General features: G+C 48.0%; 10 protein-coding genes across 10 annotated transcripts; 6 read left to right on the top strand and 4 right to left on the bottom strand.

Moving 5' to 3' along the window:
• Positions 1–1,279: 1,279 nt before the first annotated feature.
• On the top strand, positions 1,280–1,840 carry AGABI2DRAFT_189757 (hypothetical protein; the record flags this gene model as incomplete). Its single annotated transcript, XM_006454437.1, has 5 exons — positions 1,280–1,529; positions 1,581–1,596; positions 1,647–1,656; positions 1,707–1,755; positions 1,805–1,840. Coding segments are annotated over exons 1-5 (330 nt in total), but the record flags the coding sequence as incomplete, so codon positions are not given.
• Positions 1,841–3,074: 1,234 nt separating this feature from the next.
• Positions 3,075–4,300, top strand: AGABI2DRAFT_147858 (hypothetical protein; the record flags this gene model as incomplete). Its single annotated transcript, XM_006454436.1, has 5 exons — positions 3,075–3,236; positions 3,289–3,408; positions 3,465–3,665; positions 3,720–3,834; positions 3,882–4,300. 5 exons carry the CDS (start codon positions 3,075–3,077, stop codon positions 4,298–4,300), a joined length of 1,017 nt encoding a protein of 338 aa, XP_006454499.1.
• Positions 4,301–4,397: 97 nt separating this feature from the next.
• Positions 4,398–4,806, bottom strand: AGABI2DRAFT_147857 (hypothetical protein; the record flags this gene model as incomplete). Its single annotated transcript, XM_006454435.1, has 4 exons — positions 4,398–4,530; positions 4,593–4,642; positions 4,692–4,730; positions 4,777–4,806. 4 exons carry the CDS (start codon positions 4,804–4,806, stop codon positions 4,398–4,400), a joined length of 252 nt encoding a protein of 83 aa, XP_006454498.1.
• A 457-nt stretch (positions 4,807–5,263) lies between these two features.
• Positions 5,264–7,620, top strand: AGABI2DRAFT_182473 (hypothetical protein; the record flags this gene model as incomplete). Its single annotated transcript, XM_006454434.1, has 9 exons — positions 5,264–5,334; positions 5,391–5,698; positions 5,764–5,939; positions 5,997–6,062; positions 6,114–6,474; positions 6,534–6,677; positions 6,749–6,829; positions 6,887–6,970; positions 7,024–7,620. The coding sequence occupies 9 exons, from the start codon at positions 5,264–5,266 to the stop codon at positions 7,512–7,514; spliced, it is 1,782 nt and encodes a 593-aa protein (XP_006454497.1). The 3' UTR covers positions 7,515–7,620.
• A 138-nt stretch (positions 7,621–7,758) lies between these two features.
• Positions 7,759–11,019, bottom strand: AGABI2DRAFT_133180 (hypothetical protein). Its single transcript, XM_006454433.1, has 5 exons — positions 10,820–11,019; positions 10,290–10,766; positions 9,959–10,231; positions 9,232–9,911; positions 7,759–9,181 (listed from the first exon to the last, which is right to left on the bottom strand). Exons 1-4 carry the CDS (start codon positions 10,978–10,980, stop codon positions 9,719–9,721), a joined length of 1,104 nt encoding a protein of 367 aa, XP_006454496.1. The 5' UTR covers positions 10,981–11,019; the 3' UTR covers positions 7,759–9,181; positions 9,232–9,718.
• A 937-nt stretch (positions 11,020–11,956) lies between these two features.
• Positions 11,957–13,049, bottom strand: AGABI2DRAFT_182469 (hypothetical protein; the record flags this gene model as incomplete). The annotated part of the gene is made up of 6 exons (XM_006454432.1): positions 12,770–13,049; positions 12,644–12,713; positions 12,502–12,584; positions 12,281–12,450; positions 12,198–12,223; positions 11,957–12,147 (listed from the first exon to the last, which is right to left on the bottom strand). The coding sequence occupies exons 1-6, from the start codon at positions 13,010–13,012 to the stop codon at positions 11,957–11,959; spliced, it is 783 nt and encodes a 260-aa protein (XP_006454495.1). The 5' UTR covers positions 13,013–13,049.
• A 102-nt stretch (positions 13,050–13,151) lies between these two features.
• AGABI2DRAFT_214632 (hypothetical protein) lies at positions 13,152–14,235 on the top strand. The gene is made up of 6 exons (XM_006454431.1): positions 13,152–13,218; positions 13,274–13,582; positions 13,637–13,673; positions 13,730–13,828; positions 13,883–14,038; positions 14,090–14,235. Exons 1-6 carry the CDS (start codon positions 13,162–13,164, stop codon positions 14,167–14,169), a joined length of 738 nt encoding a protein of 245 aa, XP_006454494.1. The 5' UTR covers positions 13,152–13,161; the 3' UTR covers positions 14,170–14,235.
• Positions 14,236–14,290: 55 nt separating this feature from the next.
• On the bottom strand, positions 14,291–14,788 carry AGABI2DRAFT_62973 (hypothetical protein; the record flags this gene model as incomplete). The annotated part of the gene is made up of 2 exons (XM_006454430.1): positions 14,291–14,671; positions 14,726–14,788. Coding segments are annotated over 2 exons (444 nt in total), but the record flags the coding sequence as incomplete, so codon positions are not given.
• Positions 14,789–15,032: 244 nt separating this feature from the next.
• AGABI2DRAFT_214626 (hypothetical protein) lies at positions 15,033–16,764 on the top strand (the record flags this gene model as incomplete). The annotated part of the gene is made up of 4 exons (XM_006454429.1): positions 15,033–15,508; positions 15,577–15,823; positions 15,873–16,044; positions 16,110–16,764. The coding sequence occupies 4 exons, from the start codon at positions 15,033–15,035 to the stop codon at positions 16,520–16,522; spliced, it is 1,308 nt and encodes a 435-aa protein (XP_006454492.1). The 3' UTR covers positions 16,523–16,764.
• Positions 16,765–16,805: 41 nt separating this feature from the next.
• Positions 16,806–21,506, top strand: AGABI2DRAFT_197686 (hypothetical protein). The gene is made up of 8 exons (XM_006454428.1): positions 16,806–17,382; positions 17,442–19,641; positions 19,695–20,039; positions 20,096–20,417; positions 20,472–20,668; positions 20,730–21,010; positions 21,076–21,153; positions 21,214–21,506. The coding sequence occupies exons 1-8, from the start codon at positions 16,815–16,817 to the stop codon at positions 21,246–21,248; spliced, it is 4,026 nt and encodes a 1,341-aa protein (XP_006454491.1). The 5' UTR covers positions 16,806–16,814; the 3' UTR covers positions 21,249–21,506.

Genomic DNA, 21,506 nt, shown 5'->3' with positions numbered 1-21,506 from the left:
CCTGATATGTCCCGATCAGCAAATCAAATTTGGTCTTTCGTGCGCGTGATGAAGCAGTTTCATAATTACATAAACGACTCTACCATCTTTCTACTCCTCCACTCCAGCCATTCCATGCCCTCACCGAAAGTGGCTTTTTGCTGGGATCTGATGTCTACATCACCTTCTACAAGTTAAAAAATGGTTACCAATATTAATAGGGCTGTTCTAAGAAGGACCCTGGCTAGTGGATAGAATTCGAGCTTCTCTACCTGTCGCAGACTCCTACGATATTTTGGCGATTTTTGGCGATGGTTCCTACAAATCAAACCGGACAAAAACCCTAAACTCGGGTTCGGACAGAAAATCCCAAAATGGTTGATCGATCCCTATCCACTATCTGCGAGCCCTATATATAGTAGGCCGACCGACTCCCTATCCGTATCCGCTATCTGCCAACCCTAATATAGTATGCCGGCCGATTCCATCCTATCATTACATGTTTATTTCGGACAACCATTGCCGGCCGATTTGGCTTGAAGAGGGCATATGATCAGTGTCTTCTGGCATAAAAGCAGGGAATATCCACCCTGTTCTTCCCAGACCATGAAGAAATCGCTATCAGACGAAGGGCATCCCTCTGTAATCGCTGACGAGAAAATCTCACACGAGGGTGGTGCTACAGAGGTTTTCGTTGAAAAGCCGCAGCATGATTTCCATTACAAGACTCTTACGTGGCCGGTGGGTGATCGCGCACAGCTTAGAGTTCCCACTAAAACGTATGGTATAGTTCGTATCCTTGCTCATGATCGCGGAGATCGTCAGCAATGGGATGTTATCGCTTCCCTCGTCTTTGGCTGCGGTTGGTAAGAAAGTCTTTTGTTCCTCTTCTTTGTCAAAGGTTAATCCCGTCCAGGCATAGTTCCTGCAATAATTATTGTGCGTCCCATTCGAGATGCTTGACGCATGCTTACTGTGATCAATAAGATTGCCTTCCTCGGTGCCTTTGGTTTGTTCACCGCCAAATTACTTGTCGACTTCAAGCTCAATCATCCAAACGTACATACTATGTGAGTAACCTTTTCTTCCCTTTATTCCTCCCAATGTACCTTGGCTCGTAGGGGAGATGCAGGTATGATCATGGGGGGACCCATTCTTAGAGAAATTCTCTCCATTGGGACAGTCGTCTTCGCGATCTGCGGCACTGTATGTTTTATCCTATGATATTCCAAGGTGTATCCCAGCGAAGCTCACTCTCAAAAACATAGGGTTCACAATTACTATCAGGACAACAAGCTCTATCTTCCTTGTCTAATAATGGACTTTGCGCGATGTACTTTCTCCTAATTTTCGCAGCGGCCACTCTTGTATTAGCTATGCCTCGAACATTGGACCGATTGAGCTGGTTAGGGTTACTGAGTGTTGCCCTCATCACTCTGGCTGGTACTTTGGCGATGATTGCAGCTGGAATCAACCCGACGAAGGGCCGCACTGTTTCTGCGACTGTATCGACCGATTTCTACCAAGCATTTCTTGCAATTACCAATCCCGTACGTAGAATGCTAATACGTCGTTCACGAGTGTCACTCATAAAATTTTAGGTTTTCTCATATGCCGGTAACTATTTACGGTGTACTTAGAAATGACTATCACTCACTCATATTTAGGTCATTTCATGTGATTTTAGTGTTTCCATTCATTTACGATTCGACTGAACTCGATGCTAGGTTTTTCGTGCTAATATCGGAGATGCGGAAGCCTGAAGATGCTATGAAGGTGAGCGGTTTGAATAAAGACTTTGACTCTTCTTGCTCACCTTGGATAGGCCGCGTGGTGTCTTCAAGGCTTTGCCACCGTGTTCTATATTATCTTTGCCGTTGTCATGTAAAGAATCTCTTCTAGTTTTCAGATCGATCTAACCTTGTTCCTTTAGTTATGTGTATATTGGTGACACTGTCCAATCTCCAGCCTTATTCTCTTTGCCACCGAAATGGGCAAAGGTGACTTGGGGAATCGCTCTCCCTAATTTTTTGATGTCGGTCAACGAGACTTCCTTTCCGCGTTTCGTGTCTAACGATATATGAACAGTGCGGGAGGTTTATACTCTCATACAGCGGCCAAGTTGGTCTTTGTTCGCTTCTTTCGCCATTCCAGACATGTGTATAAGCACACTGTCCTTGGGTGGACTGTTTGGACCGTCTTGTGCTTAGTCGCTGTTGCTTTGGCTTTTATTCTTGCTATATCCGTGCCAATTTTCTCTTACCTAATCGGAATTTCGGCGGCCTTGTTTGCTTCGTGGTATACGTATGGCATCGCTGGATTCTTTTGGCTGCATGACACTGTTGAATTTGAGGGGCGAATTGGTCTGAAGAGGCGGCCAGTCATGTTCATCATTTCCATCCTCACAATTGTTGCCGGTGCATTTATTTGCATAGCGGGAACATATGTCTCGATCAAGGTGAGTTGTCGCTAGTCATTCTCAGAATCAACTTTTTTAATTAATCTGGTGTAGCTCATTACGGTTGCTTATGCGACCCATATCGTGGGTAAACCGTTCAGTTGTTGACATGAGGAAGCGGAGAAGCAGAGAGACACTGTATTTATTGCGCCCAAATAGGAACGAGGAAGGAGTCTAAATATAAACATGTACCCGATTGGAAGATGGTGTTGGTCAGGTTCCTTTCGAGTTCGAGGCCATCTCGGCATGCGCTGATGACGCCTTTGCGTGCGCGGTGCCACGAAGTCTCCTAAATACCCTCTCGTCTCAAGGCTGTATTTACGCGCGCGCGTCTCATATGTCAAATAGACCGGAATTATACACTCTACCTATCTCAGCACGCCCGCCAACAACATGGAAGCAGACGGCTAAATCTATCCTATTCATGGTTCTTTGGTTATTTGCCTGCCTTATGGTTAATGGCTCGCAGTTTGTTTTCCTCCTTCCCATTCGGCTGTTTCCTTTTCGGGCTGCAAGAAGGTTGTATTACGAGGGAATACGTTGGACGAAAGGATGTTTTGGTTGCCTATTGAGTACGTGTGTGTAGTTGGTCAGTAGCTCGAAACACTCCTGACGCGTATTCGGGACCGCAGTCCTGATGTGCCAGTGGTTCGCTCCTACGGAACTTCGCGTAACTTTCGAAACGCAAGGTCTAGGAAAGTTCAGCAAGGAGGAGATTGAGCGGATAGTCGTCAAGAATGTTAACGGAACTGTGACCTTAAACTTGCCCACGAAATTTGTCCTTACGGCCAACCATCAAGTCAGTAGTTCTATTACACTCTTTTTAGAAATGTTGCTCATTGGTTATGAAGGTCTACGCAGATTGGTGGTATGCCTGGTGTCTGCTTTATTTCATTGGACCTAGCGGAGTGCATCGACACATCTTCATCACCCTGAAAAAGAGTTTACAATGGGTACCTTTGGCTGGCTGGGTGCGCATCGACCGGGTTGCCCGAAGACTCTTTTCTTTGCTCACTTGAGGCATCAGGGCATGCAATTTTTCAACTTTATATTTCTCGCGCGTTCATGGGCATCAGATCGGCACCATTTAGCCTCCTCGCTAGCATCTTTGGGCAAGGAAGCAAGGAAAGAGGACCGGCCATTCTGTTTCTTGCTCTATCCTGAGGGGACACTTATTAGCAAGGATACTAGACCGATTAGCAAAAAGTTTGCCGACAAGATGGGTATTGTGAGTCTTTCAACTCGTCACTTTCTTCCCAATGATACCTAATGCTTTATAAAGTCCGATATGAAGAATACCCTTCTCCCGCGGTCAACAGGTTTACACTATAGTCTCCGATCCCTTGCTCCTCGAATTCCAGACCTGAAACTTTTGGACTTGACAGTCGTCTATCCCGGTCAGTTCATTCATTTTTCGACGTACCGGCTATTCAAGAATCAACAGGCATACCCCCAATGGGATATGGACAAGGTTATTACACCTTGCGCTCTATATTTCTTGATGGTGTCCCCCCACCAGCGATCCATATCCACATGAGACTCTTCGATGTTCGGGAGGACATGCCCGTCGGTGATTTATCTGCGAGTGTATTGAATGCAGATGTATCGGCTAAGGATGCTGTCGAGGTCGACATTCCCGAAGAAGAGAAGGCGAGGTTCGACTTGTGGCTTCGTAACCTCTGGAATGAAAAGGACGAATCTATAACCAAATATCACGAGACTGGTACCCTTAATTCTCTTCCTGAAGGCTCAATGACTGTGGACATTCCGCTCAAGCTTCGGCGTAAACGAGAAGTTTTGGATGCTTTCTGTTTCTTTTTCCCAGCTGGTATTATGTATTTACTAGGGAAGGGACGATACTAACTAGACGCTGAGCCGCATTGATCATTATTTTCTGCAAAGTATGCTATATAGATGTATTAGAGAGTGCATGGCACTAACTTGTTCAATGCTAATATTTTCATCGTGATCCCCGCTTGTTTTGTATTTCATCCATTAGATAGTGTGTAGTGTCCATAAACCGCTGGACGCAGTTAGCTAGGCAGGCCTCTTCACTGCGGGAGAAAGAGTTGCCAACTGAGCCGGTGATACATCTGTCAATGGCAAAGAAGTCAGGAGAAGGGGGACAGACACATGATGTGAAAGTGCGACGAACTTGTCCCAGCATGTGGAGGTTAACCGGTGGATGGAAGACTGAAGTCTGGCCTAGTACTATACAGTGAGAAGTGTGTCGGGTATCGGCCGGGGTACAAACCTGGTTTTGCTCTTGCTCTATAAAGTGAGCGAGTTCACGCTAAAATCAATGAGCACGACTCCGTGTGTCTTGAGACGCGTCATACCTGGGTAGTCGGGTCGAGTTGGTCTGCCATGGGAGGAGGCAAGGTGCTGTTTGGCCGATCGTGTTTGCTGACATAATATAATGACTGACTGTGGGCGATGCCATCTATTTCCGCATGGGGATTGAAAGGACTTTGCTGGAACCGGAAATTCTGCCATGTCAACATGCACGCAAGTAACCGATTTTATCCATAGGTTTCGGCCCACAGGGTTGCTGTTGTACCTTTTAACCCAACTCTTGGTAACCCCGGTCCTGCTGTAAAGGACTCAATAGTCTTCTTCACGTTTCAGCAGCAATCACACCGACTCTCCAAGGAATCAGTCGTCGAACGGTACGCCTGCGCTTACAACAGGAATCACTTCTTCGCGAGGCCCACGTGAGATCTTTTGACGGTCCCACCCCTCGCACATCCGACTGTTCGAAATTTGGGAAATGCGGGCGTCTCGCTCTGTTTAGCTTCCTGCCTCGTGTTAACACCCGCTTGCTTCATGGCTTCCACGTCCGCAACCAGTCCCTCTCACTCAAACGTACCCGTTTGGCCTCCAGAACCCATTCCACCGTAAGTTTTGTCCTGTTGCTGAATAACTATTGGCGTTTCTGATCGTCTCATTCTAGAGTTGGATACTTGAGTCGAAAGGCGCTGCCGATTAAACGCAATGATGCTGAACCTCTCTCGCGTGAAGACGTCCAATTCGACCTTCTCAACTACATTTTTTCTGATTCCACTTCTGCTTTCACCAATCCTACTCCTGGAAAAACGGCGAAGATCCCATTTCATGAGCTGTATATCAATGCGCTGTACAGCTCTGCAAAATGCTCAAAAGTCCTCAAAGACAAGATGATCGACACTCCGGCTTTCGCGACCGAACTAGCCAAATTCTCTCTGCTCACCAATGTTGGCCGAATTAATACAACCATGGCTTGTGAGATCCCCGTTTTATCGCTTCCATCAGAACAACGGCAGAAAATTCATTTATAACCTGGCTAGTCTTTCCAGAAATGAAAACTGCGCTACGAACTTATCACCCTGTCCCATCTCTTCAAAAGACGGATGGGAACGCGCAAGATGCACCTCGCATCAAAAATTGCCTCAAAGCTGCACTCCTACCTCATGAACTCAAAACCATCCCACCGTCAACGCCCGAGGATATTCTTTCAAAGAATGTAAGCATCAAGGGTATGCCGTAATGGACATTGACTCACACCATTCATTTACCGAAGCAAGCAGGCCAGAAACCTCCCACCAGTGTCGTCAATTTGATATTCGTACTTGCGAACCACGCTGCAGTAAGCTTAGCTCCGTGGCCAATAACTTCTCTGGCTGATTTTGTCTATGAGCCTTTGGCCATCGTACATTTTGATGGCTCGCTCAATTTCCTGGATATTTTTCTTCCCCGGAAGGGGTTGGCCTCAGCTAGCCGCGCTAGAGTGTTCCTATGGTTGATGTATTATTATCTAGAGGACGCTAATGGCCCTAATCCTTGGGATGATGATTTTTCTCGGACAAATAGACCCAAAGCCCCAGCAATGCGCTATCTAACTGATGTGGAACAAAATCAGGAAGACGTGGACACTCCAGAGGAATTAGAATGGGGACGGAGGATGACTGCGCAGCGTAACCTATTCCTGCAGCGTCTTGTTGCTTCTGTTGAAACAGAAAGAAAGCCGAAGAACCCTGCTTTACCGCACTTTGTTTCAGGTAGTTATGTAACATATCCAGGCTCAGGCTGTCACCGCTAACCCTTCTCTGCCTTTTAGCCACGCCAGAGGCTACTCTACCGCGGACACGATCTCACCGCCAGCCTAACGACGCCCCACGGGATGATCTTGGTTTTTTGTATTACGTCCCAGGTCCTAGCCATGATCGGGAACCTCCTCCTCCCATGCGTCCTCCCAGTCCAGGTAAGCAACACAGTCGTCAAATTTAGGCTACTTCATCAGCAAAGAAGCTGATGCTCTTAATCCATTTTTAGTGGCTGCAGTGATAGAACGACCCCGCCGATATTCATACTCTGAGCCTCGTCGTCACGGCGAAGAGCGGACAATACTGGAACGTCAGTCTATCTATTATGGCTTGTGCGTGCGGTTGACGATCACTGACGCGTTTCCAGAGGCGTGGCATATTGTAAATACGACTGACCCCCTCGCAGCATCTGATGACGAAGATATAGATGACAACGTTCGGCTAGATTATAGTAAGGCTTTTTCATGTGATTTTATCGGAATCTCGTATTAACAACAAATCCAGGGCGACGATTAGATGCTATCAATCGTGCATTTGGCACCTCAAGTGCACCACCTCAGCATCCATCTCAACAGCATCATCAGAGTCATCACAAGCATCGTTCCCAACCACCACAACCGCGACACTACCAACAGTCGCTTGTTCCTGACGGAAGGCGAAGAGAAAGTGTACGCCACGAGCAGTCGGAACAGGCACAGCCTGAACCTGCGTATGAAGACTTGCCCTTCCATAGTCCTGGTCTTCATCCGCATCATTCACATCATTCCGCAACGCCTCAATACGTTCCGCCGCAGTCGCGGTATGAACATGCACCATTTATACCACCAGCACCAGGATCGCAATCTCGAACCGGAGCCCAAGTTCCTCCGTTAGAAATGATGGCAAGCAGCTCCAATAACAGCTCTGGACCTGGCCCTGCATCCTCGATATCCCCAATATCGCCTTCAATTCGAAATCCCACGCGCATCGTACGACGTGGAATTTCTCGGAAGTGAACTTTGGGGCATTCAGACCTAGGTCTGGACCTTTATTTTTTGGGCATTGTTGACGCAATATTTGGTCTTCAGTGTTTTCATCTTCACTTCTTTCTTGTTTGATGCCGATATTTTGAAGTCCCGTTCTTCTTCGTGTCTTTTTTCAGCCTGCGTTTCAGCAAATTCCAGGGTATATAAATTGTGATTCAAGTCTAATAAATAATTCATCTTACTTCCATTTATGAAACAAAGGGAAAAAAGTTTCCATTTAATCAAGATCGTTTTCTCGGTTACAAGGTGTTACGAGTCGTTTATACGAGTGTCATGAAGTTTGAACAGTACAGACAGGCACAGCCCTCTTGTAATACCGTACAGCATTGCAGCCGCTATTACGAAAAACGAGCGGGAGTAAATCAGTGGATAATACCTCTCCCAGCCTGCAAAACACGCTATAGGCATGCGAGAATTGCAAAGTCGGGAGCCGACAATTAATAAACTAGAACGAAAAAGGGTTGAAAGGGAAAATGCTCAAATGAAAGAAAGAAAGAATAGAAAGTATCAAGGGTAAAGTAAAGGTACATTGGGCAAGAAAACGAATGAGAGAAAGAAAGGTGCAGCCATGTGTTGCTCAATATGCAACGAAAATTAACAAAAGTCCAATCGAGGCGAAATACAAGCTCAGGAAGGGGGCGCCGAGCCCCTAAATCAAATCTTCACACAAAAGACAAAAAAGACAGAAATAGAACAACATGGTGAGCAGCATCTGGGTTTTCAAAAAGCGCCCGGATAAGCAAATACGGGCCTTTCAAAGCCGGTACGTTCTCTTGGTATCAGATCAGCTGGTGCACTATGACGCTTCCACTGTGATTTTCTAGATTCCGAGTCCATCTGCATAACCTCTTCGGGTAATGGCAAAGGTGTGGTCCTCTTCGCTGCATTCCTGGTCAACGATCCAGGCATCGCTTTGTTGGTAACACGCGCGGATTGTGGCGCTTGTTGAGGAGTCGACAGCGTCCGCCTGCGGAGAGTCGAAAGCATGTTATGCGCTTTGCGTTCCCTTGCATCAAGTATTTTCAAATTAGATTCAGTAAGCTGCGCGGGAGATGAAGCAACTGTAGAGGTATCTTGCAAAGCCGAGGGGACCGAAGAGGCAGCGGTCTCGGATGGTGTGGAAACCCGGTTTGAGTGATTCTGCGTAGATTCTGGAACAATGGTTGATGGAGACTTGGATGAGCGAATGGGCATCCTCAGACGACCAACTTCAATAGTGGAATGTCTGTTTGAGGACGCCGGATAAACCTGTTTTACGGTTCTGGATGGGCGTAACCCGTCAACAATCGTTGTGGAACGCGCGGAAGCCAACGTCTTCAAACGAGCAGAGATTTGGTCCAAAGATGGCAACACTTGAGTTACCTTACTTTCCCTGGGAAGACTCCGGGACACCACTTGCTTCTTATTGTCCTTGGGAAGACGGAAGTCGACTTGTTCGACCCACATGTCACATCCGATTTCGGTGGAATCGTTATTGTTATGGAGGGAGTCAAATAAGGCAAGTGGGGAAACAAGCCCTGGGGAAGGCAGAGAATAATGGAAGATAGCAGGCGAATCCGGGGGCGTCTTGGGGGTTATTGTAGCTGCCCGGGAGGGAGGTGCATGAACCTTGGAGAGGAAAAGTGCGCGGCGCTCAACTAGGTGCTAGTGAGAAACTTGTGGAGAGTACGATGTGTGGGGAACATACCCAGTTTACTTTGGTGCGCTTTGTGCACGATCTCTTTGCGGAGGTCGACAGCTTTTTTAGCACCGACAAGAGCATTTCTCTCCTTGGAAGCCCTCAACAGCGCCTCGAATCTCTGCCTCTCGAGACCCTTGTTTGAGAGTGGGGTATCCGGAGGGCAGAGGGGGGAGAGATGCTTGCGGAAGGATGCATGGATAGGAGGGGGAGAGAGGTGAGTAGGCCTGAAGGCATCGATCTGAGGCTCTAAGAAGGAAAGATTGCGGAAAGGAGAGTAGGGCTCCGGGAGATGTTCCTGCGGGGGAGCGGGGGAGATGTGGATGGTGGGGACGGTCGAGGAAGCCATGACGAAAAAATAGAGCAGAAAAAGTGGCCAGCCACGGAAAGAAAAAGAAGAGAGGAGGCAGTAACTTGTACTTTGCAGCTAAGTAGCTAGTATCTTGCTCTGCACTAACTACAATCACAACACCACATGGCAACCAGACAACCCAGATCATCTTCCCACGGCCTCGTCCACCTTGGCCTTGAACAGTCTTTCCGCCTCAGTCCACACCCGCGCCGTCTCCCGTCGCGGAAATTCCAGCAGAGATGGCAACAAGTCCTCGCTGAACTGCTCAGATGCTTCCCGTGGTAACAGTGTCGGCAAGTGATCAATCGAAATCACTTCCAGTCGCGGCGCGTCCGGTCTACTCAAATCAGCATAACAGAGCACCAACGCAACCATCACACCCACCCAAGTCCATCAACAGCTACCGTAGGCTTCGAAAATGTCGTGTTGATGTTGTAGATCGGAATAGGGTTGTAAGGATTCGTGGTATCACAGCTCACATCCACCACAACCGACAGCCTTCGAGCTTTACCCGCGCCCGTGATCGTCTCGCGAGTGACAAACGACGGAATCTGCGATGAGAGGTAAATACAGTTGATAAAGATGTCAACCTCCAGTATCTCGGAAAACGGTCCACCCTTGGCTGTTTCCGCTAAATCCCACTTGTAAATATCGTTCCTGAACCCCTTGATCAACAATTGCCTTGTTTTCGAAACGAAATGAAAACAAGGCGCACTCATCGAGTCCGATCTTTCTAAAAAGGTCCACAGCGCCGCGACCGCAACGGCCCAAAGCACCGATCACCAATGCCTTGACGCCCTTGCCACTACCTCCCAATTGTGACTTGACAGCGTTGATCATAGCATCTTCATTGGCATACGGTTCCAAAAGGCCCAGAGTTTGACCCTTCTTTTGTGCGGCAAGGGCCAATGCTCCTGCGGCTGCGCCCGCAAAGCCTGCATGGAAACCAAAGGCTGCAACACGACGACCCGACGGATCGTTAAGAAACTCCAGGTCATAGAGTTTGCCTCCGCCTCGGTGAAAACGGCCGAGTACTTTGGTCCATCCCGCTTGCCCTTTGTAACAATGCGCAAATTGAATGTGTGTATGCGGCAAAGGCTCATCGGATTCGGGCAATTCTTTGAGTCCGATGATGGGAATATCCTTCGGTGCGGAAGGCCAGGAATTGTTCTCAACTAGCTTACATCCGACCCTGGGATTCGTGTTTGACATTGATGAATGACATTCATGAACTCAGGTACTCACTTTTCGAATTCTTCATCATCAAAAATTCTTTGTCCATCGCGTTCAACAAAGATCTCAAATCCAGCGTCAATCAGCTTCTTTGCAGTGGTAGGAGTGAGAGCAGATCGTCGCTCAAACTCTTTCTTTTCGCAACGCAACCAGAAACAAGGTTTGGCAGCCATGCTCGAAAATGTTATAGAGACGATGGTAGTAAAAAGATGTCGGCTGTTGACTCGATTACTTTTTCGGCGTTATCCATATGGGGATATCTTGCCCATATTGAACTGATCATATCAGACAGGGCACTCTTATAACTGGAGTAACTATATGCGCTACGAATAAACTCAAATATTGCACATCTGCGTATCAACCACTTAGCCGACCAGCATATGCGCTCGCATGACGACCATATTGTAGTGCCGAGTCTTGGTCTACATTCTGTGACCGAGAAACAATCATCTTATCACACCCGTTCCGTCACCAATACTACCAGCAACCGCCCTTGATAAATCCTTCATCGCAGGTCCTATGAGACTTCCGTTGTTCCGTCGACTAATCAAGGCGGATCCTTATGTGTGCCTCGCTACAGTCTAGAAGATTGAAGCGGTAGCTATTGCCGTCGTGAAGGTCATTCAATGCGATCACTATAATAAATAACATCTACGTGAGCATTGGTCGGCTTGGATACATATACCGTTGCGATGTTGCGGAGGGTTTCCCGACGGAAGAACAACTCCGAGAACTTTGACACCCAACTGTTCATTTAAGAGAAGCGACGAGCAATCAATTCCGGCTTTTGAAGCGCTGTAAATAATTAGGAACCCGGAATAGCCTGTCCTGATGAGATGGTTATAAAGGAAGTCTGGCGATCTCATGACTACAATCACAAGTTTCTCTTAGCAGGCCAGGGCGGATGCTAAGAAGGCTTGGTACTTACTCCGAGCTCGAAGAGTAATTTATTTTAAACCACTGCGATTAACTTGAATACGCCCACATACCACCCAAATAAATTCGACATTGCTGTTTTTCTCTGCATCGTATTAACGCATACATCCTTTCTCTTCCATTCGCGTCATTTGCTCGGCGGATATTTGATCTAAAGGGCGCCCTATCGTTTGGCCATAAAGAGACAGGACATACCCAGGTATATCGAGGTCTTCACCATTTCTCCCTTGCTTCTTTCATCAAGGCTATTGTACCATCCTTTTCTTTGTCAAACTTTTCGTACAAGCTGAGTGATTTCCCCGTAGATATGATAGTATCGCCATTCCTTAGTCCTTGCATCGTGACGTCGATGTATTCATCGAGGGGCATCCATAACTTGGTGAGCTTGTCCGTAGTGCCCGCGTCTACCAACAAATCATAAATCAGAAGTAAAGAATATTATAATACAACTGACCATCATGCAGTTCCGATTCTACAAGTCTGAAATAGTGTATCATGCGGAGGTACACAGTAGAGAATGCTTGATGAAGAGCTTACGGTGGGATTATTTCCAAAACGTGAACATTGGTATCGTTCAGTTGTACTCGCAAACTTGTAGTGAAAGAATGAATGGCGGCTTTCGAAGCGGAATAACCAGGAGTCCATACGGCAGGGACAATGCCCAAACCAGCAGTCACAGGGATTATGAACGAGGGTCGACCCGATTCCTTTGAATAATAAGCCACAAGAACAAATTGACCTGTCAGAGTACAACATACCGAAAGCTTCAAGAAATGTGGAGTGAGGTAGGTAATCATCGTTACGACGGCGGTATAATTGATGTTCACTTCGGATAACAATTCTACATGATGTTTGGATTAGTTCTGATAGACTGTTCATAACGTCCGAAAACTAACTTACTGTTGATGTCCACCTCCTTTTTCAAGTCAAATTCGTACTGTACACCAGCATTCAGAATGACTGCGTCGAGCTGAACGGAAGACGTTAATCAATTGTTAGTGACATCACCCAAGTAAGACGACACACCTGAGGATATTTCTCGAGAATGAAATCGACGGATTTTTTCAATGTAAGAGCATCAGTGTCCAAATCAAGTTGGAGAGTCTCTAAGCCTTCTTTTCGAAGTTCATCGAGTCTACTCTGTCGTCTCCCAGCGGCGATGACTTGTGGCTTGGAAGGTAACTTGGCTAAGCTCAGAGCCAAGGCTCGACCTATTCCAGCGGTAGCTCCAGTAACTAGGATGCATTTGCTTTCTTCAATTCCAGGCATCTTTGAGTATGATGAAAGTTATATCTGAACGTTGTAGAATAAGAGGCCAACATATCATTATTCTTTGATCATACTTCCGTAAGTAGTAATGCAATCAGTGGTTAGTAATTATATTACTTGCAGTATCGTGCTTGCCAAATACAACCCCAATGGCAAGTGATACACCAGTCCAAGTTACCCTCCAAGCAGAGTCACTACCCATAGAAGTGAGTCGACAAAAACGCCTGTCTGAACTTGGTCGTATGCTGACATGAGATATAGGATCGAATACGCGAGGCAAACACGCGAAAAACAGAAGGAAATGATTCTTTTCGAAAAAGCGATTGGGAAGAAGCTCTATCAGCCTATGAATCCGCTCTTGTCTTCCTTCCAAAATCAACAGTAACGCTAGACGATAACCGATCTCATGAATCTCCTCCACAGACGGAGGAGGAAGATGAACCTACTCGACACACTGAGGATCCGACACCAAAATCTACACAAGAAAGTATCGACCCGGAGATGGAGAAGAAATGTGCGAATCTCAGATCAATTCTGAATGCTAATATAGGAGCATGCTATGTGAAACTAGTGAGTTACATATCTGAACGTCGTATAGCAGCCATTGGCTGATCGACCGGAGAGGGAGAGCACAAAAAGGCTGTGGAAGCATGCACCCGAGGTACGTATTTATTCTACCGAAGAAAGTTATGACATGCAAACGTGTTTTCTTTATAGCGTTGGCTGATGATCCTAAATACGTGAAAGCTCTTCAAAGGCGGGCCACCTCGAATGATATTTTGGATACATGGACATCGTTAACGTCTGCACAAGAAGGTTTTTCTCGCCATTATAGATCACCGAGTCTAGATTTGACGATACATTCAACAGATTACAATTCTCTACTAGAATTACTGCCTCCTGGCCAAGAGACGCAAGAGGTCCAGACAAAGCTACGGAAGTTGAAGCCGAGGCTAGAAGTGGCCCAGAAGAAGGAAACTACGGAAATGCTGGGCGAACTAAAAACGTTGGGCGATAGTGTATTGGGTATGCTTTCAGTTGCGTCTTAAAGAAGCACATCTTGACCGTGACATCTAGGGAATTTCGGCCTTTCGACAGACAACTTCAAATTCGAGCCGAACGGACAGGGAGGCTATTCTGTCAATTTCCAACGATAGACACCGCTTCGTGTTTGTGATGTAACTTGTTTATAGCTTACTTGGGATTGAATAATGCAATTAATCGATATACGTTAGGGGATTCTTGAATATCGTGAAGTTGGGATATATCTTAGAGTGGTCAGAACGTCGGATGTCGTGATAGGTCGCCGAAACTCACCCGCAAAAGTAACTTGGACTGGATCAGTGACATGGAAACAGGTCCATAAAATCGTGAATCGCGAGACAAAGGTGCATTATCGCCGCTGATCCACATATGTCCAATGGGCACAACAACATATTCTGTGGAAGGCGCGTATTCACCGGTAGGATCGACGCAGACGATGTCGCCAGGTAACCCGAGAACTCGTTTGCACACTATACGTTCTGGCATGATGGGGCTCTTCAGCACGACAAGGTCTCCTCTTTTAATTCTGTCTGGAAAGAATCGAGGCGTGAAACGGTTTTCAAGGACATATTCGCCGGATACCCCAAGTGTTGGGATCATAGAGGGACCCTCCATCTGAAGAGGCCTTGTTTTGAGCTCTTATGCTATATAGTGAAATGGGGGACTCACAGGAGAGACTCGCCATACAAATTCCGTGCATAAATGTATCGCGCAAGCTATATTCACAACCTGAAATAATCACGCTTTTTTTTCGTAAGCGATAGCAACTACGACTACTCACGTGAAGACCGCACATACCGAAGCCCTTTGCTGCGCCTTTCCATGACCACTGAATGGTGTTTAAACGTGGAAACCTGAACATTGAAGCGCGTCGTCGCGAATAGGCAACCCAAGAGCGGCGCATCTGGTGATTGTGGGAAATTGATGCCAGTAAGCGCATATCTTATCTCACAAATTGGGAGGCAATCCTCGACTCATGTCTTCTTTCAAGAGAAAAGGCTCAGCAAAGTCACCGACGCTTCCTTCATATTCGGGCACTCGGCCATGTCCCACTTCGTCTTCGACTACCATCACTTCTACGGGAATACCTTCTCTAGATGATATTTTGGGAGGGGGATTGCCCTTGTCGTGTAGTATGCTCATCTTGGCCCCGGATTTTCACTCGTCCTATGGTTCTCTCGTGCAGAAATACTTTGTAGCCGAAGGACTGGCGTCTGGTCATCGTGTGGTTCTCGTTGACAGTGATCCTAAAAACTTTGTCCGTGACCTCATGTGGTACCAGAGCAATTCCACAACGGCCGGTTCGAGAGGCAGCAGTGGAGATAGAAGCGGACGTGGTGGTGACAGTGATGCTGAAGCTGAGCAAACAACGGATGGTGACCAAAAAATCAAAATTGCATGGCGATACGAGCAAATGAAGCGGTTCCAGACGTCGGTCGAACCCATGTCCGCGTATGCTCGTCTTGCCTCTGGTTTTGAGCAAGGAATAGCTGAGCGCATGGGGCATTCATTTCACACAGGTCTTCTGACGATTATTGCCATACCTTCGACCTGTCTATGCGGGTTCCAGACTCTATTATTGAAGCAGCACGAGAAGCAGGTAATTTGATCTATTTAGAAGTTGGGTATGGAACAGAAACACGTTCTACGAGCGAGGTTCTTGGCAAACTTTTTGACATTCTGATATCGCAAGAAGCGGGAGGATCCCCTATCAGAATCTGCATACCGTCACTAGGTTCCCCGTTCTGGGGAAGTCTGACGAGCGAGGTGATTAGAAGCTTAATTGGTGCCTTGTCGCAATAACGATGTCGTGTAGGACCTGTTGTTCTTCCTGCATTCTTTCCGGTCGGCGTTGCGGAGGCATCCAGCCGCCTGTGGGTCTGTAGGGTTGCCTCCGCACATCTCCACAGAGGCATGGGGTGGCACGGGATGGCGACAGAGACTTGGCTGGCTTGCAGATGCAGCAGTCTGTCTTGAAGCTTTTTCAGGTCGGTTGGTGTGGTGGCCAGACTTTCCTTTCTTTGGGCTGATTGGGGAAATTCGGTTTTCATAGCCGATCCATCGCTTTCGAAGACATTTCCTTCTCACCATGGAGTTGTTCATGTCGAAGCGGTTCCCATGCCGCACATGCTAGTAGCACCAAGTGATCGATTTTCGACGCTGCGTGGGCTTTCGGCGACATCGTCAGCCTCAGGTGGTGGCGGTGAAAATAACTTGGCATTCAAATGCACGAGAAAACGACTTATTTTCGAGACGCTGCATCTAGATTTAGAGGGGGGTGTTTCCGAGAGGCGAACGACGCCGGCTGTCTCGAGTGACATCACGCGAGTGGCTTCGAGTAGTGAGGGTGTTGTTCATTTAGCGGTGAGTCTGGAAGAGGAAGGCGGAAAGAGCGAAGACAAACCGAAAAAGAAAAAGAAGTCGGTAGGCTTTCGGACGGATCGACCTGATGTGTATGACTTTTGAGTAGACAGTTGGTCAGTTTCTAAAAAAGAGTTTAATGAATAGGAGCGTGACATGTGGAGAGAAATTGTTGATGGGAACCAAGGTTTCCAACGTGCAGAGAGACCACGACGATGGGTGGAGAACGCGAGTCGTACATTGAATGGTCGAGTTCTGAGGACGAAGGTGAGCGGTGAGCCAGCAGCGTGGAGAGCTGTGACTGACTGCAGCAGATGGTCCATCCGAGGCCCAGCCACGTGCACACGCCCCGTCTGCCCCCATAACTCTCCTCCAGCACCCCGCCAGGCCCTCCCCCATGCTGCCAGACTACCTCCTCCGCCAGCCACCCCGCCTCCATCCCGACCCCCCCGCCCTCTCCTCCGCCGGCTCATCCTCCACCCGCTCCTCCGCCTACACCACCTCCGCCGCCCCTTCCTCCGACTACAGCTTCATCCACGTCGCCTCCCCCGACGACGACCACCACGACGTCCTCTCCAACATCCTCGCGAAGCACGACCACCCCCCTAGGCCCTCCCCCACCAAACCCCTCCCCGAACACGGCGCTCGATGGTCCGAGTCCTATTCCTCCGGCGTCCGCTCTCGCTCCTCATCCCTCGGCAACAACAGCTCCGGCCACGGCCACGACGCAAACTCTCCCAACCTCAAGGAAAAACTTAGCTACGACCTTGCCTGGATCGTAGATGAAAAAGACGAAGTCGGACTCAGCGAAGACGAGACGGACGATGATCAGCCTCTCGTCGATGATCGTGATCCCCTACTCGATCATGAAGAGCGTACCTCTGCTGCCGTGATAGCCGACGAAGGTCGTGGTCTCATCGTTCAGGCGGATAGCACTCCAATCGTCCACTTGCAAGTCCAACCTGGTACGTCTCTAATTCCCCCTTCTGTCTTCTCCCTTATCCCACTCACTTCTCTCCGCCAGGCACAACTCATTTGCTCATTGGTTCTTCCCCAACGCCCAACGCCGTCCCATCCTTCCTCACCAACACCCTTCCACAGATATGCCATAGCCTCCTCGCCCTAGATATTTCTACCAACTTCCTCGGTGCCCTTCCTCCCGTCCTTGCCGTCTGTACAAATCTGGAAGAGCTGAATGTTGCCTCAAATCCTCTCCGAGTCCTCCCTGTCTTCCTTGCCGATCTTGCCAATCTTCGCGTCCTCATTGCTGACTCCACTGGCATCACAACTCTACCTGATTCCATGGTTGGCCTCGACAAGCTCCACACTATCAGTATCCGACGCAACAAGCTCCATGCTTTACCGGGTTGGCTTTGCATGCTTCCCGCGCTCCAGACTCTCTGCATCGATCATAATCCCTTCCAGGGTCCTTGGAAGGCCTTGGTCGAGCCCTTGCTTGCCAAAACGCCCATGACTCCGTTCTATCCTCCTCCCATCTCTATCCTCCCTCAGCTCTCCGCGAATCGCAGCGACACCGAGGCTGACTCGACCGATATCGACGACGTATCTGATTCCGAGCCCAATTCCGGTCACCAAGCAACTTATGTTGGGTCTTCTCCAGAGGATGAGGACCAGACCATCATGCCCGACCGCGCTTCCCATCTCGGTAGAGCGAGGACATCTCCACTTCCAACCAACGGTCAGCCATCACGGGGCTTGTCACGCACAAGAACCACGCCAAATCGTGCATACTATGACCAGAATCGGGCCAAGTCTGCTGCTTCGATACAAGAACGATTGCAGAACGCTCCTCCAATGACCAGGCAGCAAAGTGAAACAGCTATTCGCACTGACCGCGAACTACGCAAAATGAAGAGCGCTGGTGATCTCCGAAGAGGAAAGTCGACGACAGCCTTAGCCGAGGAAGTCCATTCAAGCATCGCTACTTCCCAATCCAGCACCAACATTGAAATAGGCGATCCCCCCCTACCCGCTCTCCCACCAATTAACAAACGCTATGGAAGCCTTGGTCCTGCCTCTTCTTTGGGTAGCCCAAAACCTCGATCAAATACGAATGCTATGCGACCCCAGCTCAGCAAATCCCTATGGGAAAATCCCAGTGAACCAGCAGTCGAGCCGTCGAGCACCTTGTCGCGAATGTCACTTGCATCACCTTCGATGGGGCCCATGCATTCACCACATATACCTCAAGTAGCAAGCGGAGAGCTGAGTAACGGAAAAGCATCGCATCGATCTAGGTCGTCGAGAGATGGAAAGGACAAGAGCAGCCGCTGGGGCTTTTTGAAGAAGATGTCCATGGGCAGAATCAAAGTGGAACCAGTACCTCCTCTTCCCCAGAAACCTCTTCCCAGTATTCCGGCGGATGTTTCCACGGCGAATGATCCTACACCCGAACGGTTCAATGAGACACCTCAAATCGACTTACGTTTCTCTACCACCGGATCTTTAGACGTTTTATCACCAGACACTCTTTCGCAGGTACAAAAGATGACGGCCTCACTACAACAACAGTCTTCTTCGAATATACCTACCGGATCCCCATCTATTCCTCCAACAGGCCCATCAGTTCCTATGGACACCACTAATACCACCAACTCCGATACCCTTCTTGTTCCGCCTGCTCCAACCAGCCGCGCTAACAAACGCAGAAGCTTCCTACCCATCGATTCGGGACTTAATCTCAATATCCCTATCCCCGATAATTCCAAGTTCATACCCAGCGTCACGGCAACAAGTGATCTCGAAGACATTGATGAGCGCGTGGCCACCCCCAGTCCAACTACCGAAGCAGAACAGTATCTGCGCAGAGAAGAGGAGCGTGCACGGGAAGCGTATATGAGGGCTTTGCGTTCTGTTATGGCTTACCTCAAGGACATGAACGACTTAAGCTTATCACAACAGCAGATGAATCCCTTGAGCATATATGGGCAAGTTCCGGAGGAAGTTGTGGGGCGCCCGAGGAGACCGACGACCGCGGATAGTCTTCGAGAAGTCTCTATGGCGTTAAGTGGAACGACTATTGCCCATTCAAGTGGTGAGGGTTCGAGTCAGCTGAGACCTGCAGAGATGATCACAGGGTTGCGTAGTGGGACTTCGTCGCAAACAATGAGCATTGCCACGACGGACAGTAATGGTTCATCCGAGGAACGCAAATATAAGGATGATAAGGGAAAACGGGCTATGATCATCAAAGAGATTCTCTTGTGAGTTTTATTTTATGTTTTTCATGTTTCGCTTTCTGACCTTGACCATGTAGGACCGAGCGCACGTATGTCAAGGGTCTGCAGGAACTGGTAGATATATATATCAAACCAAGTTCAATGCCTGTCAACATCTTGAGTGGCGTCGGCTCGACTAAGGATACAGTCGTTCCTATGAGCGAGCGGAAGATTGTGTTCGGCGGCATTGATTCTTTGTTCTCGTTTCATAACGAAAGCTTCTTACCGGCATTGGAGAAGGCGGCTGCGCCTATGATGCAGACGAGGGAAGAGCTCCAACACGCTGATGTTGATGGCCAGCTATCAACTCAAGTAGCCAAGGCCGTAGGTGATATCTTTGTCAAGCACGCTGCCTTCATGAGGATGTATTCCAGCTACATCAAGTGAGTGGTTTCTTAAGAAATGTTTTTCCATCAGTGATTGACTAACCGTCTTGAAGTAACTTTGATAACTCTGTGCAGCGGATCAAACATTGGACTTCCGATAAACAACCCCCGTCAACAGCTCCTTCCTCAGTCATCAACTCCCCTACTTCAAGCACCGTCCAGCTCGCCAGTATAGGTCTGAGCATGTCGTCGGTTGTTCCCGGTGTTCATCCAGATGGCTTAGGGTCCACAAGTTTACCAAACTTGTCAGCGAGTCAACGAAGGAGACTTAAAGCATATTTAAAACGATGCCGCATGAATCCACGACATACACAGCTGAATCTTGAAGGATACCTCTTACTTCCCGTTCAGCGGATACCACGTTATCGACTATTAGTAAGTTTATCTTCCTTTGTAAATTTCAATTTGTTGACGAAAAGCTTTTGGTAGCTGGAAGAGCTTTTACGAAATACCCCTCCTGCGTATGAATTTATGGACGATCCCCTCGACAGAGCACTGGTAGAGATATCATCGCTCGCTAACAACATGAATGAAGGCAAACGGGAGTCTGAGTCGCGAAGAAAATTGGTTCAGTGGCAATCAAGGATCAGAGGTAGATTTCCCAGTCCACTGGTTCAACCTCATCGGTAAGTTTTTCAAACGCACTTGTCTGACCACGACATTAATAGTCCGATAATTTGTTTTCAGTCGTCTCATCATGGACGGACCTCTCCTGTTGACACGGGTGGTGCGGAAAGCCGTTGTTTCATTCGACTCGATCAATTCTCATGGGGATTCTACGTCGGTGCAAGTGGATTGCCTGGCGCCCGAGTTGACGCCACGGCCATTGATCGGAATTCTTTGCAATGATCTTCTAGTTTTATGCCGTGATCCTTCTGAAGGTCAAGAACCCAGTTCGCAAGTTGATTTGTGGGCGGTCTTGAGAATGCAGACTCTACCGCAACCCGCCAGCATAGTGCATGGAAATGGTAGGTGCATTCTGATGATTGAATTGGAAGTGGAGCTGATGATAACCGTGTTTTTTTTTTCTCAGCGTTACGCTTGGTGGATAATAAGGCAATATTGTATTTTGACGCCCCTTCCCCCTCGGACGCGCTGAACTGGTATAGGGGTGAGCTGGTTCGTCCCTGAATCAAAAAAATTTAAACTCATGACTTCGATCAATTTTCAGCTATCAATCTCCATATCCCGGCATCGAAGACGTAAACCTCGGCATCTGCGCTTTTTTTTTCTACTTTCCTATAATGAGTTTTGTGTGAAATCTAACGAACCCCGTTATACGCCTTGTTATAATCCAGTTGCTGGCATTGTATTCCGATGTTCACTTTTCAATTATAGCTCGCTCATTTTCATTTATCATTTTCCTCTGTCTTACCTGGTCGTTTTATCTGCGTACACATTCCTTAACGTTATAGATTCAAAAAGTTGAATAAATGGCTTTCGAGCCCCTCTTTTGACTTGGTA

This window comes from Agaricus bisporus (assembly GCF_000300575.1).
Source record: "Agaricus bisporus var. bisporus H97 unplaced genomic scaffold AGABI2scaffold_1, whole genome shotgun sequence".
Taxonomy (NCBI): domain Eukaryota; kingdom Fungi; phylum Basidiomycota; class Agaricomycetes; order Agaricales; family Agaricaceae; genus Agaricus; species Agaricus bisporus.
This window is presented reverse-complemented; position numbering and strand designations above follow the sequence as displayed.